Source organism: Amphibalanus amphitrite, unplaced genomic scaffold (genome assembly GCF_019059575.1).
Source record: "Amphibalanus amphitrite isolate SeventyFive unplaced genomic scaffold, NRLGWU_Aamphi_draft 000171F_arrow, whole genome shotgun sequence".
In the NCBI taxonomy this organism is placed as follows: Eukaryota; Metazoa; Arthropoda; class Thecostraca; order Balanomorpha; family Balanidae; genus Amphibalanus; species Amphibalanus amphitrite.
In genome coordinates, this window is record NW_024881666.1 from 780,988 (window position 1) to 801,674 (window position 20,687).

At 46.5% G+C, this 20,687-nt stretch overlaps 2 protein-coding genes across 2 annotated transcripts in view; both read left to right on the forward strand.

The window, feature by feature from the left end:
- The first annotated feature begins 10,321 nt into the window (after positions 1-10,321).
- On the forward strand, positions 10,322-12,094 carry LOC122383728. The gene has a single exon (XM_043370453.1). It carries the CDS (start codon positions 10,410-10,412, stop codon positions 11,883-11,885), a length of 1,476 nt encoding a protein of 491 aa, XP_043226388.1. The 5' UTR covers positions 10,322-10,409; the 3' UTR covers positions 11,886-12,094.
- A 909-nt stretch (positions 12,095-13,003) lies between these two features.
- LOC122383724 (peptidyl-prolyl cis-trans isomerase 11-like) overlaps positions 13,004-20,687 on the forward strand; it is a gene marked incomplete at its 3' end in the record, with an annotated part of 107,646 nt that continues 99,962 nt past the window's right edge. Inside the window, exon 1 of the mRNA XM_043370451.1 lies at positions 13,004-13,118. Within this exon, the coding sequence (XP_043226386.1) occupies positions 13,111-13,118 (8 nt within the window). The remainder of the gene's footprint in view (positions 13,119-20,687) is intronic.

A 20,687-nucleotide genomic window follows, 5' to 3' on the forward strand; every position in this document is an offset into this window, starting at 1 on the left:
TTAAAGGGAAGTCCCAGTTCTCTCCCGCTGAATGCACTCAGTCGCTCCCTATCACGAGGGATCATATCCATGTCGGGCGTATGATTGGTCTGATCGAGACTTACTCGTTTCTTAGGGGGCAAATCGATGCCGGTTACGTACACTCGGGGGCAGATTGATGTTCCACCACTCCCTACCCATCGGGCTCCTATGGCTCAGCACTGGCTGCTGCCAGTGTTGCCTGCCGTCAGCACTGCTCAGCACTGCCTGCCAGTGCCAGTGCTGACAGTGCTGCCACTGCCGTCAGCACTGCCTGCCAGTGCCAGTGCTGCCACTGGCAGCAGCCAGTGCTGAGCTATGGGAGCCCGATAGGTAGGGAGTGGTGGAACATCAATCTGCCCCCGAGTGTACCTGTTCTTTCAGACATATTCCGTTTTGTGTGTCTCGTCTGTAGCCTGCAGAAATCGTTCATGCAGGTGGCGGGGATGTGCGCGCTCTGGGACGTTAGCATTAGCAGACTGAGCTTCACCGTCTCGTGTTTATTGTACATGCCTACATTTGTGAATGGTGCATTGGAGGGCTACATGTGTATGCTCGTGCAAAGTGCATTGCTTGAAAGCTGTATGTTATTTGGTAATCGGTGGTATTGAATGCTTTTGAGTTTTGAAGCTTGCCTTGTCGATGTGGTTTAGCTAGAACTCTGCTATGTTTCGATGTCAGTTCAATACACCGCTGTTGACTATCATACACTGCTTCAAAGCCATGTGTTGTATTCGCCATCGCGCAGTGACGCTCATAAGTCATAAGTTCATTGGCATGAATAGAAACGAACGAGTTCTGTCTGCAGCTGGTTACAGGATACGGGCATGGTCTAAAGGAACTCCTACAGCAAGCCCATATAACCCCTACAGGGTGTAAAGAAATTATCCGCACATCTATTTTTCGCCATATCTGTTCGCATAGTTTCTTTTCTGACGTTAGAAGCGAGACTATTGGATGAATGCGTGCCTCTGGTATCGGCTCTCGCCTCGGCAGTGACCTGACCTTGCGATGTGACTTGCTCTGAGTAAGAGTCGAGTTACGGAAGGGCTCATTTAGTAGTTTTCTATCAAATGATTGAAAGCTTTGGGTTCATTTGATGGCATGGCGGCATGAGCCTGAAGCTGGTCTGCCAGCAGCTGGACATCAGCAGCAGCCAGTTGCACATCAGCCTGAGGCGCGATAATTGCCGGGACTTGGGTGACGGACGCAGCCCGGGCCGTGTTCTACGGAGCGCTGCCTTGATTTCATACTTGTCACACACTACCCCTATATCTCCAACAGTATGGTAGTGTGCAACAAGTATGAAACCAAAAGCGCCAACAGCGTAGGCAGCGCTCCGTGATACCCGGCCCCGGCCGTGACAGCAAATGGATCGGCAGTAACGCCCTTGCTGCCACCTGGTGGCCATTATTGAAAGCTTTGCTCTGTGCTCTCCCAGTGGTGCTCTCCATTTGTTTGTTTACAATGATTATAGTGCTGATGTATTTTTAGGACTCTGAACGTCGGCTTATAAAAAATAAAACGTTTTTACAACAGTTGTAAGGCAAGTGATATTTATCTGAAAGAACTAAAATATTCAAAAGCCAAACACTATGAAATACATGAATCGGAACGAAATAGTAACCCAAAAATCCAGCCTAATCACCGGCTCCTAAAACTGCAACAAAATCATCACTTTTCCCCGCAACTCGTTGTCCAGACGTAAATATGCATCCCGTCCGCGTATTTACAAATTGCAACCGAGCTCCGCCGTAGGGTATTTTATTTCCGCCGTACTGTATTTCACTTGGGGGATTTTCTACCATACATCTGCCTGAGCTTAGGGTAATTACAATTTGTCGGCGACGTTAAAAAATGATGCACCTTTTTTCGCAGTATGGGATATCGCATGTGCATATTTCTGCCTTTTTGGGTGCGCTTTATCGGTTTTTCGTGAGTAACTCGCGTAAAAACGGTCCGATCGCGACGAAACGAAACTTTCAATGCCCCCGATTTTATCAATTTTACACCTACCCTGAAAATTTCATGACCCTGACCCAATTGACTTTTGACATGTGACCTATTTTTCGAGACCATGTTTGGCCCGAATCGCGATTCGGCGTATGTCGGCTCGCATTAGCCGCGCGGTTGCAGTTTTCACGTGGTTTCAAGCGTTGAAACATGTGATATGATGCTGGTCCCATGCATTAGGGTGGGTGTCAAGGTCACCTGAAGGTCAGGTCAGCTCAATGACCTTTGATGACCTCGGTTCCTTTTTCGAGTTTTACATGTTTCTAGGCTAGTTTTTGGAGCTGATTTCGAATTTAGCAACCATTTGAACATTACAGGGGGTGTAACGAAATTATCCGGACACCTTTCTTCCCGCTGCATAATTAAAAAGCAAAACAATCTGGTATTGGTACTTTTTCTTTTAACTGAGCTTGTAGCCACCTTTCATAAAAACACAGTGATGAATGTTCTGGAGCATTTCAGCCAATGGATTCTCCAGCACACTGGCTTTGATGCGGACCAACATCGTCTAAACCTGTGCCTGCGGTTGAGCAGTGCTTATGGCGGGTGGCCCTTCATACACCTCCTGCTGAACAAGAGCCGACAGGTTTTCGGACTTTTTCCAAGTCATAAGCGTCAGCCCAGAATGATTGAAGGTTCTATCGGCATCACTTCCCGTTCTTTTAGGGACTTTTAAGTAGCGCGCCGCCCCGCATGAAGACAGCGTGGCTTGAATCAGGCATCAGTGCGCGTTCAGAAACCGTCGTCTGGTTGAGCGCCTCCAATCATGCTCCACCACCTTCCCTGGAAAAGCTCCACCCTTGCCTATGGGGCAAAATATAAGGGACAAAAACACAAAACAAGACAGATAAAAACAAAGCAAAATTTACTCATTACCTAATGAAATTCAGGCTTGAGCAAAAACATAGGTAATAGGTATCTATGTCTAATGTCAAATTAGAATGAAAGATTAAAATCAACCTGACCAGGCCTTACGGTCTCACCTGGTCCTAACCACCTTACTTCGCCTAACTTAACCCAATTCAACCTAGCCAATCACAACACCTGCAGAGGTACCTTCCTGGAAAAATGACGCCCAGGGAGGTGACTGACTGTCCAACTTATTGGAATACTACCATGATTGCTTGTCAAAATGTTTGTCATCATGCTCTTGTTTGACAAGTGATGTATAATAAATGTGATATTCAATAATTATCTCCTGACTGCTGACTGTTGAGCGATCAAAATATTCAAATAATCAGGGTACAATGCTGTGCATAGTGCACACTAATCATGTTGTTTTTTGTGTAGGCCCTCTGCACATTGTTGTGTGCACTGCAGTGCTATGTGCACCTTAAGTAAAAAAGTGACTGGTGGTACATGACAAAAGGTTGTGCAACTGTGAAATTCATGCCCTTGGTCAAGCTGGTGCCAAATGCCTATAGCTATAGCAGGATCAGTGAGGGTTGTAGACATGCTACATACATTGTGCATTGAAGATATTGGCACAAAGTTCATCCGTAATTACTATGCTTAACTCCTAATGTAAGAAGCGACATAAATGCCCAGATGATAAAACTCTCTGGCCAACATCACACAAATTTATTGACATACTTTGCAGGTACATATTTACATTCATGGCAAAATATACTTTCGATTTGATTCAGAAACTAGTTGCTAGTAAGCTTGCATTTTTGTAGGTACAACAACGACCATATATTGAATCATAAAAAAACTTCTCATGGCATTCATCACATACCTTTTTACCGAACAAGTACCTAGCTACCATGCAATGCTTCTAAAATTTTCCGCAATCCATCTATATCTCAACTGACACCATAGGCGTCGCCAGACATTTTCGGTTGGGGGGGCAAAATCAAGTTTTGTGTTAAATCTTGCCTTTCCCCAGCCGTTACTCACTCGTTTTACATATAATTCGACGCGCAATGGTGCGAGGAATCCGATGGTGACAAAGTTTTCCGTCTAGCTATAGCATGTAATTTTTTACAAAAAAATAAAAAAATTGAAATTTCTGGACAAAAACGACTGTTAGAATTACAGTGGCTGCGATTGCCGACGCACTGCAGAGGGCCCCTGTGCAGACTCTCGTCGCTCATGATCATTACCCAGAAGAAGGTGAAAAAACGCTCCATTTGAATCGGATCACCTCGCTAAAACCTCCATTCACGCATGCATGCCGAGGTTTTACGGGGCATTCCACGTCAAATCGAACAAAAATCGGCCGTTTTGCACCTTACCCTCAGCGATTTCATTATAAATTTGTGAGCGAGTTCCTGTGTCGCCCCGAACATTACATTGATGTTTTTTGCACATTCTGACCACAGGTCTTCTAAATATAGGGCATCAAATTTTTACAAAATGTTGCATCTTTATATTTTTGAACGACCATAACTTTGGTTGTACTTGTTTGATTTGAATGAAATAAACCTTACTGTTTAGGTAATTTCTTAAGCATTTGTTTAGAATTGCACCTACTTAAATATATGACCTTGAAATTTGCTTAACTCTGTTCTTAAGCACAAAAATTGAAATAGCAAAAAACACGTCACCTTCGATTTAGCTAATTTTCATATATTTTATTGCCTACCATATTCTTAACAACCTGTGAAAAAATTAGAGTGGGCCATTCATAAGTTTTGAAGAAAATGGCACATATGCAAACGTATGTTGGCACGCGCAGTGGAGGGGGAAGAGTGAATTTCGCCCCACCCCTCCTGTTTTTCGCCAATATCTCATAGTATTAATGCGAAATTAATTATAGCTACCTGTCCAAAATTGAATTGCACATCTCATCGTGCCAGCAAGAAGAAAATCGGTTCACAACTGGTCTAGTAATAGCGGTGTAAAGTGAATATGTCCTGTCGCCGCGGCGACGCGGCGACTCGGCAGCCGGCGCCGACCGCTAGCCGCCGCCTGAATTGTAGACTGTGCCGGGACGGAACGGAACGGTTCCGTCTTTACATCGCGCTCCTTACCGCTGATTACGTTCGATTCGCGTCAAATTTTGTGAGAAGACTAAGAAATGTACAGGAAATCTTATGGTGTAAGAATTTTGAAAATCGGTTGGTAAACAATTGAAATATGAACGTGTAAACACAAAATTGTGATTGCTGCGTTTCCCGCGTCGGCCGATCCCGCCTCAGCCGGCGACATGTTACTCTTAGCAGGTCTCTAACTGCCATATTTATTATTAGATTAACTAGAAATTCCCCATACATACTCAAAAATGTATATTCTTTCGTATAGTGAAGATAAAAAGACGTGAAGATATCGTTGCGTGATAATGTTTTCATTGAATTTTTGGCTTCATGATGCATTTCCACACGGCTCAAAATTCACCGCAAAATACCGTTTGCCTGAGACACTTTTACTATGGAACTTGAATGCTTGACTACGATGACTATGTATTTCCATTCTCGCAGAGTTTGGGATATCACTAATCAGCAATCATTCATTTCAGAAAGTGAACACAAGCAAGCATGTCTTGACTCTGTCTTTCAAGGTCACGCGTGGTTGCGTGATGTTGATGCATGAAAACGGCGTTTGCCGCGAGAGTTATGAATGGCCCACTCCAATTTTTTCACAGATGGTTAGGAACATTGTGACGGACATAATATGTAAAAATTACCCGAATCGAAGGTGACGTGTTTTTTGCTATTTAAATTTTTCTGTTTTAATTCAAGGTCAAATGCATTTCAAGGTCACTTCAATTTAATTTTATAATTAAAAATCAAAGCCTTATCAATTGCCTACAAGACCCTGTTAATATCATTTTGATACCAGAAAAGGAACCAGAGTTATAGACATTTAAAAAATTGATGTGTGGCATTTTTGGCTATATTCGATGACCTATATCTCAACGATACTTTATCAAATTTTGAAAATATTATACGTAACACAGTTTTGAACCATGCCCAGTCTGTCTACAAATTTTCAGAAAAATCGAAGGGGATGACGGATTTCGGTGTTTGATTTGACGTGGAATGCCCCTTACGTGAAATGCATAGGGCTTATCCCAGCCGCCGATTGTAGCTAAGAATTGGGCATTCGGCGGAGACTGAGAGAGAATGCCGGAAGTGTGAATCGGAAGTACATCATTCATCTTGCTGCAGTGAGAAGAAGTGTTTTGTTCACTCGAGTGTGAACAAAAAGTTTCTGGTTTTTCGAGTGAAGGGAAGCGCTGCAAACGCGACCAAACATATTTAACGGAACCAAAAGTTACGCACGGCATAGCGGCAAGCGATCCCTTAGAGATAGGATTGCGACTTCCAGGCCATTTCAGGCCACTCAGGGTCAGTGTGGACTCTCAGAAGCCTGCTTAGGATCCCGGAGATCGGCGTGGGTCACCCCAAATATTTACGTGTATGTGGTGCTTTAGGGCTTACCGAGCCTAAGGTGGGCCCGGAAAGCCCTTTAGGGCACACGAGCTTTCAGAAGCCAGTGTGGGCGGCGGGCGCTAAGAGACTAGGCCCAGGGTGAGCCTGGAGCCCTCGAATAACAGTGTGAACCGTCGGGGTCTGTGTCGAATCCTTAAGGACCCTACGTTGGTAGGGACATAAGAAACATGTGTTGCGGCCCTCAGAGGGAGACGTGAGTTGTGACCCCTCAGATGCCGGGTTGGGGTTAGTAAAGTCTGTCGCCTCAAAAGTTCGGCTGAACTATCATAGGCCAGTTGAGGTTTTCAGAAATTTTCGAAGGCATCCTCAAAGATTCGTGTGGCCCTTCAGAGGTCTACGTATGTATAATGTCCGCAAAGATCCCTGTATGGGCCCTCTAGAGAACATGGACACCAGTGGGACTCTCAGAGGCCGGTTTGGGCCCTCCGGAAGCTTCTTACACGTTAGGAGCCTGTGTGAAAAGCAGGCTCATGAGCCTTGCGGCACTTGAACGGTACTTGTGCCTGTCGCAGACATTTGACGAGAGTTGAGAAAGGCCCCGAAGATTTCGTGTCACGCTTTGAACGAAAATTATGTGTCAGCACTCCAAAACTTATGAAAATCAGCTACAAAATGTAATAAAGAACCAACTAGGAACATGGCATGAATCATGGCATTGACATTTCCGAGTCTGGAGTCGGATTCTTGAAGATTTTGGCGACTGCGACTCTGACTTTGGTTTGAACTGCACGCTCCAACAGAGTCTGACCTCACAGGCATTCTCAGAAAGGTACCCCCATTTTTCCCCGACTCCAAAATCTCATCGGATCTGTATCGATCTCAGGGGGTGCCCGGTCCTAGGTTGGGGGGGCAAGCTGCCCCGCTTGCCCCCCCGTGGCGACGCTAATGACTGACACAATGAATTTGAAATACCCTAACAAAACCTATAACTGTACATAAAAAGAATGCAATAGGTACTACAAGAACTATGAATTTCTCACTGAAGTTATTCTCACAAGCTGGAACGTTGAAACTCTACTTTTGTCATCCATTTGCACATTTGATTGAGCCATCATATCGAACTGTTTTCGTTCTTCAGTCACAAGCTTTCGCACAAATCTTGAATTTTTACACATCATCTTGAACCATGCTCCAGTCTTTCCAACAAGGTACTACGTAACATCAAAGCAATTTTGATTTGTTACAACAGCTTCAGATCATGATAGGCTTGAGGTTTGTTACACCATTTGCCAGACAAATCTCTACAAAATGTGTATCAATTCCCAAACTAAGTAATTAATCATATCAGTATTTGCAGTTTCCACACAATGTTTCATAATACTATTCTATGTTTATATAAAGAAACTCAAATAATCCACAAATTGTTATTGAAACACTCCCACTTCAAGAATTCACAGCAATAACAGTACAAGCATGGATGAGATAATAATGGATTGGTGTCTTCGCATTTTTTGGCGACATTGAGCTCAGGCCTGCCATCTAGCGGGAGAATTATCGTAAGTTAGGAGCAAGCCGAGTGAACGCCGCTGATTAGCATTGTGACACACGGGAGTGTGGTGTAGTAGCAGGCTTGTTGTGCAATTTTTCAAAAGGTTTTGTCCTTATTACGTCAGTAAAAGCGAAGAAATTAATAGATTTATGTGCAGGGTCAGTAATAAGATAAGCAGTTCCATGTTATTTCCTCATTAAATCGTGAAACAGGGAGTTATTGGAGACTTCGCCAGCACGTGTCGTTTTCGCTATTTTTCACATGAGTCAATTTACTTGGCCTAAATCAAACAAATTGTCCGATCAAAGAACAAAACGAACGTTAGGTACTATCTATAAGTCCAATGAAAAAGTTAAACGATTTGCTAACGTCATTGCCGCTCAATATGTCATTCAAGACGCTCTATGAGAAGGACCCAACCATGTGCTGCGTAGTCGATGAAATTTCAGTGACTTTGGCTCCAACTCCGATTCCGGTATCCAAATATCGACTCCGACTCCTCCGAGCAGAACTGTCGATTCACACAGACTCCGACTCTGACTCCGACTCTGCAGCCCTGGTAAGTCTGTGGAGTCGATGACTTTTCGGTGACGTTCGACTCATACTCCGACTACGGCTTTAAAAAATCAACCGGCTCCGAGTCGGAACAGAACCGATGGCTCTGACTCCAACTCCGCAGCCCTGGCCCAAGATAGCCGCCTAAAACAACTTTGATGTGTGATCTTCTTCGTACATTGTTAATGTTATTTTAAACAACGAGTGGAAAAGGGAGACGAAGCCTTCACACAGGGATCTCCTATATTGCGGATCAATCAGCTGCTGGAATAGAAAGGCATAAACACCACGCATCTCATTTCATCGTTTCCTAACGACTCTGCACCAATGTGAGCACTGATCAATGCAGTGCGAGCATCGATGTGGCATTTGTGTACCAAGTTTGAGTGTTATACGCCCAGCCGTTCTTGAGATATGAAAGCGGCACCCCGCACGTGCGCACGTGCAGTAGCACCCCCATAGTGACACATGGAAATGCATTGGCCACTGGATGCCTAACAATTACAATTGATGAAGTTTTACTGTAATGGGCCCAGCCATTGCGGAGTTACTTTATGTGGAACAATTTCGACACCCCTAAGTTGGCACGTGGCACGTGCCGTAACATTAACTAAGATGGAGAAAATCGGGCGAAATTCGGAGAAGAAGGAATAAGCCTACCAAGTATGTATGACATATTTTCAAACTGCTGTACCATTGCGAGTAAATGACCATATAAAAGGTCGTACAAGCCGATGGGATTGGGTGTTTCAATGCACACCGTCTTACGTATTTTATTTTCGTTATTACCTAAAGGCTGCTTGACGTTTCTGGCTTTCAAGCATTTAACACCTTTTTTGTCGTCTCAGGTGCAGTAAGATTACCTCCAACTCGTGGGAATGTGCACCTCAATCTAACTAACACACCACACCCACGTGTGTCATAATGCTGAGAGATGGCGTTCACTCGGCTTGCTCCTAACTTACGATAATTCTCTCGCTAGATGGCAGGCCTGATCCCAATGTCGCGGATCCCAATGCTAATTTCCACGAGACACCAATCCAGTGTTATATCATCCATGGTACAAGTTCAGAAGCAAACAAACATTGCGCCAGATTTCGTATGAAACGCGCCATCGTCCTGAAGTTTCTACCACAGACGGTAGTTCAACCGCAGCCGTAGTGCGAAAACCCCTGCCCACCTTACCCCACGGCGGAGCTCGGTTGCAATTTGTAAATACGCATCCCGTCCAAGGTCAGCGGGGGCTCGGCTGTGGTTGTGGAATGTGATTGGCCGGACGGCGTAGAATCTTCGCCGTCCGGGAGACATCGAACGCGGGGTAAGTTTTAGCAAGATACCGTAAACCGGGGTGACAATGATACCCGGGGTGACTATGAACAGGTCAGGGTGACTATGATCATAAAGCCGTTTGGGACATACTTCAGCACTGCACTGTTGTTTGCCGTGTTATTTTTGGCAATCGTTACCTGAAGTGTTGCATCAGACCCTGTGCTCCTTGTTTAGGCAGTCATGTTCATGTTAAAAGCATTTTTTCTGTCTTTGACATTACTTATGCCGAAATTGGTACATCATTCATAAAAAGCAATCTGCATCAGGTGGAGGATTATTGGTGCCCACAAGGAATTATTTATCCTGCTACCAATCAACAACAGGCCATCCTGCTTAATTCCTAACACTGCTCTTTCATTCCAGGTTTCATATTAAAGCCCTATCCTGCCTTGGTTTCTGCTTAGCTGCCTTGGTCAACAGGCTCATGCACGATGGTGCGCGCATACAAAAGAAAGCCAGGCTCCAGAAACTACCTTACCGCATACAGTCCAGTGGCACTGAGGAGTGCTATTGATGATGTCCGAAGTGGCAGAAAGACCATTCGTGCTGCATGTAAGCTGTACAACATTCCGTTTGGGACTCTGTGGAAAAAAGCTAAATTTACTTACATGCCAGAGCGTAAGCCTGGGGGCCAGCCAGTCCTTACTTCACAGGAAGAAGCTGACATCACTCTCATCATCAACCAGCTGGCAGAGTGGAAAGTGCCACTCAGTGAGATTGACATCAGGCTCTTAGTGAAGAACTACCTAGACCGCCAAGGCAAGTTAACCAGGTTCAAAAACAACATGCCTGGACCGGACTGGATGAAACTTTTCATGAGGAGGAACAACCTCACTGCCAGAGCTGCTGAAAATGTCAAGCCAAGCAGAGCTGGTGTCACTGCTGCTGAGATCCAAGGGTTTTTCAGCAGGTTAGCCCAGGTTCTTGAAGGTGTTGAGCCTCAAAACCTGTTCAACTATGACGAGACAAATGTCACAGATGACCCAGGCGCAAAACGTTGCATCACTCGCAGAGGCATGAGGCGTGTTGAGAGGAGAATGAGCCATTCAAAACAAGCGACAAGCATTATGTTCTGTGGCAGTGCTGATGGCAAATACCTACCACCCATGGTGGTGTACAAAGCGAAGCACATCTACCAAGAGTGGATGCAAGGTGGACCTACGGGTGCCCTCTACCACCGCTCACCAAGTGGCTGGTTCGACAACTTTCTCTTTGAGCGCTGGTTCTTTGACCTCTTCCTCCCACACGTGAAGGACCGGCCTGGCAAAAAGGTTCTGCTGGGAGACAACCTGGCCTCCCATTTTAGTATCCCAGTGCTGGAGGCATGCAAGGAAAACAAGATTGAGTTTGTCAGTCTGGTGCCCAATGCCACACACCTTCTCCAGCCGCTGGACGTCGGGGTCTTTGGCCCTGCCAAGAGGGTCTGGCGCAGGATACTGGAGAACTGGAGAAAGGAGGCCAGGTCAAGACAGAGCATCCCAAAGACAAGCTTCCCAGGCCTACTGAAGAAGCTGTGCTCAAAGATGCCAGGTGCCAACCTCAAGGCAGGGTTCAAGGGATGTGGCATCCTGCCTCTGGATCCAGCTCAGGTGCTCAAGCATCTACCTGGTACTAGTGATGACCAGGATAGCAGGTCGTTACTGAGTGAGTCAGTCACAAGCCTGCTACAGGAGCACATCCTGCCTGGAACAGCAGAAAAGACCCAGAAAAAGAGAGGGCCCAAGGTCCAGCCAGGAGCTGCTGTGGTGGCATCAGACCTGTCAACACCATCTACATCTGAGGTCAAACAGCAGCAAACACCCAAGCCCAAGACAGCACCTAAGCGTGCCTTCACTGTCCTTTCCTGTGATGACACCAGTGAATGTGAGGACAACCCAGATGAAGAGAATGAAAAAACAGACACAGATGCTGAAGATGAGGAGAGCTGCTCGATCTGTTTCAGCTGGAACATCCCTGGACAAAGACAGAGGCAGATTGACTGGGAGGGCTGTGAAAAATGTGGCAAATGGTATCACAGCCACTGCATCAAGAGAGTCATGAAGGACAAGGAGGCTGTGGTGGAGGACTTCTGTAACTGTTCCTGAAGCCTCAAACCAGAGGTGAAAGCAGGTTACCCAGCTGCTGCGGGCTGGTAGTGCGCTGAGGTGCGCAAGTTCTTGCCCAGTGCGTATTTTGGTGTTACCGCCTCAGTGTTTCAATGTTCTTTCACTTGGCTGTGAAATGTGTGTTTTTGTCAAATTATGTGTGTGTCAATTAAATGTGTTGATTTTTGTTTAAACATGTATTTTGATAATACAAGCCCTTTTTGAGGGCAACTATGACTCATATAAGGCGATTTTTGTGTAGTGATCAAAGTAACCCCAACCCCTGGGTGAGAATGATCATTTTTTGGGTAAAAAAATAAAATATTTGTGATAAGTTTCAAGACATTTATTGTACTCAGTTAGATAGAAAATTGTCCAATTGGTATGATCAAACAGTTTCCAGAGTGAAAAATCAGGTAATATAGGAAATATTGTACCAAAATGGCCAAAAGTGATACAAAGTCACCCCGGTTTACGGTACCTATAAGAAATAGGTAGATCCGATGTTTGAAAGTAAAGCCCCAGTCACAAATTTGACGCACCTGTGACATTTCCTGACACCCACGTGACTATTGTATTAACTTTTGTGTTTTGCGATGTTTTGACCTTATTTAAAGTACTGAAAGCTCAAAATGAATGATTAATGTTGTTTAAAGCAGCATATTAATAATTATGTTTGTAAATTATCGATAAGCTGCGTATAGCAGGTCACGTGATTGCTACCAGATTATGTGCTCAGAAAGCATCTTTTCAACTTCGATTTTGAACAATTTTTACCTCCTTTGAGGCCAAATGATGGACGGTTTGAGGCACACGATGAAATGCTGAATCTATTGATGCCAAAATTTGTTCGTTTTTTGCATTTTTAGACTAGTATATCCTGGCTCAAACTTTGACCAGTTTGTGTGTAAACCCTATGGTGAAGGGAAAACTTCACGCCCAGCAGACGTCTTTACAGTGCTGCCAAATCGTGTTTGGTGGGGGTCGAGTTTTAGGGCCTCTGGACAGACGATGACCTTGGGACAGGCGGCCTCGTGGAACGCGAGATCACTTTACTACCAGGGCCTTTACTACGTGGAACTTGCGTGGAACGTGAGTGAATTTACCGAACCACTGTTGTAAACTCTATTTAAGTGGTTGAAAGGTATTCAACCATATTGTTATCAGTCCTGAAAGCCATAGTTTATTTTGATGCTAGCTGTAAAGCGTTGTTTTAAGGAGCGTCATGAGCAGGTAAAGAGCGTCGTTTTTGCCTTCGTCTTTTTTAGGCGCGATCGTTTTTAGGGATTTCTTTTACCTACCTACATTGGTCGCTCTGTGTGACTTATTAATAATTTTTATGAAGATTCGATCATTTCGCGTCCCCATTCTACCAGGGTTTCGCCATTTACACTCATTAAAATAGGAAAAAAGTAGATTTTTATCGGGACAAGGTGTTATGAGTGTAATTGCCTGGCTACACTGTTTTCTGCGTGCTTTTTTGCGTGTTTGCGGGTTTTGCGTAATATTGTTCTAGAAAAAAGGTTACTATTAATTAATATTATTTAATATTTATATAAAAACTTATAAAATGTTAATGTCAATTAAAAGTTTATATGAAAAACATAACAAAAACATAATGTTGTTTCTTTCTAGAACGATAGGTAAAAGTATACATTGAGTCCGAGTGACTGTTAAACGATAAAGTTTTCATATTCTTACATTATTTGACACCCTGAATCCAAAAATGATACTTACCTATATGTCTTGGAAATAAAAGAAAAAACAATCAAACCTGACCTAACCTTACCTACCTATTTACCTACAACCTACCAACCTACAACCTACAAACCTACAACCTAACCTAACCTAACCTACAAACTTACCAACCTAAAACCTAAAACCTACAAACCTACAACCTAACCTAACCTAAAACCTAATTTTTTTGCTGTTGCATATTTGTATCAACAGCTTTACAATTGTCCACTCGGACCTAATATATACTAATACCGAACGACATTCCGCAAATAACGCAATCTCGCTAAAACGCACGCAGAAAACGCATAGTGTAGCCAGGCCTTAACATATTCAGTGCTCCCATTTCAGTCGGCACACTGTGGCATGTCCGATCCATTTATGGAAGCGTTTCCATGTTTGGATTGGAACCATGTTCCAAAAATGGACAAGCCATTTCCTAAAATAGAAACGGTCTGTTCCATCAATGGAGATGCTGCGTGCATTGCTACCTTAAAAGCAATTGATTGGTGCAATTTTGTATGTGCAGGATGCGACCACTCAACAGCCAGCATCCTAGTTTAATAGTTTATGTTCCTGTTCTCCGACTTTGCGATCAGAAAACCCAAAGTTGACGAACAAGGTGATGATAACATGTGGACGTGATAAAAAGTTAACATGTTTTTTTTTTCTAATAGAAAATAGGGGAGAACTGTGTAAAACGCCCAGGGTTCATAAACAGCACCATCCCCTTATTTATGACAATTGTTAACTGCCTTATACAGTAGAATCCGTTAAATAAATCCTCGGATAATAAATCCAACCGATTATTGTGGGCGCTTGAGCTGTTCACAGATTTTCTCCATAGATACCCATACCTAGTTAATAAATCCGCTTAATAAATCCACGCACTCCGTTTAATTAAGCCACTTGGGAGTTTCAAAGTCCGCAGTGATGTCTCCCCACTCAAAATGTGGCATCCAACCAGCTCCCAAAGAACCGTTCTGGAGCAGCGGTCTGCAGCAGTTTGAGTTTCAAAAACTGAAGTTCAGGGCTATAAAGAGCACAACACTTAAAAGAAATGTTCCTGGCAAAACATGCACGCTCTGCTGTTCCGCGTTGCCATAGCAGGCATGAGGGGGAGTGATCATGGACGGATATGTTGACTTAGTTGGTGTTACAGCTGTGCAGTGTGTGCTGGTCACTTTCAGGGACATTTCTATGGTCGCAGGTTTGGGGGATGTCCAACCCTGAAACGCACGCCTTTATAAATTAGGCTGCATTACGAAAGTCAACTTATTAGGGCCCTGTTTCACTGGTGATAGCAGCACGCTGCTATCAAATTGCGCGAGGTGGCGTAATGTGATGACGTCACACTAATGACGTTTCGTGTAATTTGTGAGCTTTTTCATAGCTGCGTTTGGAACAGAGCTGCTGTCTCGTTGATTGCGTTGGCTACATTTGTTTGATCGCACGGCCGTGAAGATGTTAGCAGCAATATTCGATGACATCACGCAGATTGACGATGTCATGGTTTGTTGATGTTACCATGGAAACCCAATTTGACACGTGTGATAGCAGCATGCTATCACCGGTGAAACAGGGCCTCAGTGCTGGAAATGAGGCCGCTTTCTGGTCCCGGCGTTTTATTCTCCGGGTGAGTTAGCCCCGTCTAGCGCTTAGCCTTTCGGGACCCTCTCAGAGCCGCGGTTGTTTTCGCCGCTCGGCCCATTCGAGATGCAAAGTTGATAGTCGCACGAAGTTTATTTGGGACCTCTGAATATCAGACTTCGAAACTAATCGATTCTACAAAACATTTTTCTTTCATCTATATGCATACATTTAACAGTAACTCCAGACTAGACTGGTTTGCCTGGCTCTAAATAAGCTTCGTGTGACTATGAACTTTGCATCTCGACGGGGCGAGCGGCGAAAACAACCGCGACCCTGAGTGGGTCCCGAAAGGCTAAACGCTGGACGGGATTAACCCGCGAGGAGAATAAAACGCCGGGACCAGAAAGCGGCCTCATTTCCAGCACTGGCCTAGGGGTCCGGACCCTGCGACCCCACCGATGGCGGAGACCCTGGGCACTTTCATTGGAATAAGTAAGGCAATAAGGAATGCTAGCTTATCCGTTTGTATTGCAGGGGAACGGAACGTGCCGCTGCAATACTTCAAGGATGTAACTTTTTCATTTTGGTTGGGGTTGCACTCAGGGGCGCAGCCAAGGGGGGGCACACTGGGCTTTCGCCCCCCCCCATCTAGCAGGCGTCCTCTGGGCTCCATTCAGGGCGCCGAAGGCGCCCTGAATGGCGTCTTCCACCATCCAGCATTCGCACCAGCGTTCGCTGGTGTATAGTCGATAGTCGACTACAGAATGATGTTCCACTTTTCACAGGCAATTATTTGCCTGGAGTGGTAGGCTGTGCCGCTGAGTCCACCATTAGCATTCGCACGATCCAGGGCGCCGAAGGTATAGTCGATGGTGTATACTGTTTAGTCGATAGTCGACTACAGATTGTACAGAATGATGTTCCACTTTTCACAGGCAATTATTTGCCTGGAGTGGTAGGCTGTGCCGCTGAGTCCACCATTAGCATTCGCACCCGAAGGCGCCCTGGATGGTGCTTTCCAAGATCATTTCGGGGCGCCGAAGGCGCCTTTCCAGCACTCTAGGCGCCCTCGACGATAAGCTAGCTCCATTGCGATACACCATGCGGCATTGACGCCCAGGTGTGCAATTTTATATCTCTTTGTTTGTGAAGATGCACCCACAATCCTGAAATTTGCACACGCAATGCCCGACATCCACTCCCAATCTCCTGACCGTCTAGCGCCCTCCTCACCTTCAGCGCCCTTTTGTCCGTTCGGTCGCGTGACCATGTTAGGGCAAAAACGAGTGTATAGTCGATAGTCGACTACAGAATGATGTTCCACTTTTCACAGGCAATTATTTGCCTGGAGTGGTAGGCTGTGCCGCATCACACGGGCTGAGTTCACAAATTATAGCTTTTTCCCAATGGTCACAATCAACACGCTTAATAGCGTGATAAACGGCACAACTTAGCGCTCCGGTCAACTGATAGCTTCCGTGAGGCGTGGAACATCGTTCTGTAGTCGACTATACATTTTGTCATTCTTGCTAGGCATTGATAGCATCCTCCTGAGCCCAGAGGCGTAGCCAAGGGGGGTCACGGGGGCAATGCCCCCCCCCCCCGCCTTGAGTGCCGAAGGCGCGATGGGGGGCCACTCAGGACCCGGGATATTTGTTTTTTCAAATACTGGATAAAACGCCTTTTACTCGGAAGAAAATTGATATCAAAGTTTCATTTATGTGTCCCTGGTTACCTGAGGCGCCCCTGATGACCCAATGGGCCCCTGCAGTCATCTCCGAGGGCCCCCGGTTTCCTGGGGCCCCTGGTCGCCGGGAGGGGGGGCTGGTCGACTGGGAGCCCCTGGTCGCCTAGGGCCCCTGGTCACCTGGGGAGCCCTGGTCGCCTGGGGGTCCCTGGTCGCCTGGGGTCCCTGGCCGCCTGAAAGAACGCTTGTCACCTGCAGTGGCATAGCCAAGGAGGGGGCCAAAGGGACTGTGGCCCCTCCTGGAAGCCAAGGGGCCCCTATTACATAGGGGCCCCTGGCTGACACAGTGGGCCCTTGGTTACGCAAAGGCCCCTGCGACAGATCTTTTGACATAGCTGAGTAGCCATACTTTAGCCAAGGGAGCCTCAATTTGCGGCCCTATTGAAACCAGGGGGCCCAGGTGGATGGGATGGGTCCAACGGTGTGTAAAGAAAATCAGTGCGTAAATAATGTGCATATTTTATTGTAGAACACCTGAAGGACTCTCTATTAGTCTACAAGAATCGCGATTTGCATGAGGGGCCCTTTTTGAACCGAGAGGGCCTTCCGTCAGTATGAGGGGCTCCCGATCGGCCTGAGGGGTCCGTTGTTCGTCCGAGGGGGCCTCTGTCAACCTGAGGAGGTCCTCTATCGACATGAGGGGCCTCTGCCAGTCTCAAGGGTCCTCTCTCGACCTGGGAGAGGCCCTCCGCTGTTCTGAGGGGCCCCTGCCGGTCTATGGGTCCCTCGGTCGACCTGAGAATCCTCTGTTCACCCGAAGGGCCCTCTGTTGATCTGTTGGTTTCCGACTGTTGGTCTGACCCTATGTCGGTTTGATGGATTTCAGGTCGGATCCGCTGTCGATCTGAGGGGCCCCTTTCGGCTTGAGGAGGCCCTCAAATGACCTGAACGGGTCCTTAGTTTGTCTGAGAGGGCCCCTCGTCGATCTGACAGGGCCCTCTGCAAGTGCAAGGGGGCCTTTTCGGTCTGAATGTCCCTAGACGGTTTACATGACCCTCAGACGGCTTACGAGACTCTAAAGGGCTGTAGGGGTCTTTGACAGTCTGAAGGACCCTCAACCGACCTACGGGGCCCTCAGACCGCCCTCAGAACCGGCTGAGCGACTCTATAAAGCTATTCGTGGGCCTATCTAGCAGGGGCCCATGGACTGCATATCCCCTCAGTTCCAACATTTTTCTTCTTTTTCTGAAATAAATATTTTTTTTTCTATTTATTTGGGACCCTTCCAAAAATAGTGGATGAAATCCGATGAATTATTGAATTTTAAGGGGATTACCTTGGGTCCCTGTACGCTTGGCCCCCTCCTTGAGGAAATCCTGACTATGCCCCTGCCTGAGCCGAAATTAGCGCTGTCCTGAGGCGAAATTGGCGCCCTCACTACTTCATCCCCCCTGAAATTTTATCCTGGCTGCGCCACTGGTTGCACTGTGCTTCGGTTGGAGCCCCGGAAGTGAACGTATGTTTGAAAATGCCCAGAACCAGCTTACGTTCATTTGGCTTATCAGTTATCTTCCATATCGACTTCGATGTAGTGCGCTCGTAATAATTTTTTCGGGTCTCATTCAGCTTTTCATATTTCAGTATTTCGAGCAACATAAGAAAAAAAAGACAGTCACAAGAGATGACATTTGGCAGTTAACAATATTTCATCAAAAGTGTTGCAATCAAGGCTGTATGTAGGCAGGGGCGCGGTAACTACTTTCAGACTGTTGGGGGGGGGGGGCACACCACAATAGCAACCTTGAGAGTAGGATACCCCCAAATCTACATAGTTTTCTCACCGGTTTTAGGCCACTTATTTTTCATCCCTTGGCTTTTTCAACAAAAAGAAAACATTACAAAAAGTGCGGTATTTCGTCTCATTAAGTTGTGGGGGCACCGCCCCCACGGCGCCAGAGTTGGGGGGGGGGGGGGCAAGATGCCCCCACTGCCCCCTCCCCGGCTCCCGCTCCTATGTATATAGGTGCTTTGCCTATTGTTTTACGGTTTTACCTCTGATACTTTGATGTTGTGTAGTTGTTTACTAGTTGTATATGTATTGAAAGTTTACATCAACCAATATAAATAGCCTGTAGGATATAAAACATGGCACTAGGGAAGGGCAGGCTTTCTCTTTCTCTTTCTCTTTCTCTTTCTCTTTCGACTACAGATTGTACAGAATGATGTTCCACTTTTCACAGGCAATTCACAGGCCCTGAATGGCGTCTTCCACCATCCAGCATTCGCACCAGCGTTCGCTGGTGTATAGTCGATAGTCGACTACAGAATGATGTTCCACTTTTCACAGGCAATTATTTGCCTGGAGTGGTAGGCTGTGCCGCTGAGTCCACCATTAGCATTCGCACGATCCAGGGCGCCGAAGGTATAGTCGATGGTGTATACTGTTTAGTCGATAGTCGACTACAGATTGTACAGAATGATGTTCCACTTTTCACAGGCAATTATTTGCCTGGAGTGGTAGGCTGTGCCGCTGAGTCCACCATTAGCATTCGCACCCGAAGGCGCCCTGGATGGTGCTTTCCAAGATCATTTCGGGGCGCCGAAGGCGCCTTTCCAGCACTCTAGGCGCCCTCGACGATAAGCTAGCTCCATTGCGATACACCATGCGGCATTGACGCCCAGGTGTGCAATTTTATATCTCTTTGTTTGTGAAGATGCACCCACAATCCTGAAATTTGCACACGCAATGCCCGACATCCACTCCCAATCTCCTGACCGTCTAGCGCCCTCCTCACCTTCAGCGCCCTTTTGTCCGTTCGGTCGCGTGACCATGTTAGGGCAAAAACGAGTGTATAGTCGATAGTCGACTACAGAATGATGTTCCACTTTTCACAGGCAATCATTTGCCTGGAGTGGTAGGCTGTGCCGCATCACACGGGCTGAGTTCACAAATTATAGCTTTTTCCCAATGGTCACAATCAACACGCTTAATAGCGTGATAAACGGCACAACTTAGCGCTCCGGTCAACTGATAGCTTCCGTGAGGCGTGGAACATCGTTCTGTAGTCGACTATACATTTTGTCATTCTTGCTAGGCATTGATAGCATCCTCCTGAGCCCAGAGGCGTAGCCAAGGGGGGTCACGGGGGCAATGCCCCCCCCCCGCCTTGAGTGCCGAAGGCGCGATGGGGGGCCACTCAGGACCCGGGATATTTGTTTTTTCAAATACTGGATAAAACGCCTTTTACTCGGAAGAAAATTGATATCAAAGTTTCATTTATGTGTCCCTGGTTACCTGAGGCGCCCCTGATGACCCAATGGGCCCCTGCAGTCATCTCCGAGGGCCCCCGGTTTCCTGGGGCCCCTGGTCGCCGGGAGGGGGGGCTGGTCGACTGGGAGCCCCTGGTCGCCTAGGGCCCCTGGTCACCTGGGGAGCCCTGGTCGCCTGGGGGTCCCTGGTCGCCTGGGGTCCCTGGCCGCCTGAAAGAACGCTTGTCACCTGCAGTGGCATAGCCAAGGAGGGGGCCAAAGGGACTGTGGCCCCTCCTGGAAGCCAAGGGGCCCCTATTACATAGGGGCCCCTGGCTGACACAGTGGGCCCTTGGTTACGCAAAGGCCCCTGCGACAGATCTTTTGACATAGCTGAGTAGCCATACTTTAGCCAAGGGAGCCTCAATTTGCGGCCCTATTGAAACCAGGGGGCCCAGGTGGATGGGATGGGTCCAACGGTGTGTAAAGAAAATCAGTGCGTAAATAATGTGCATATTTTATTGTAGAACACCTGAAGG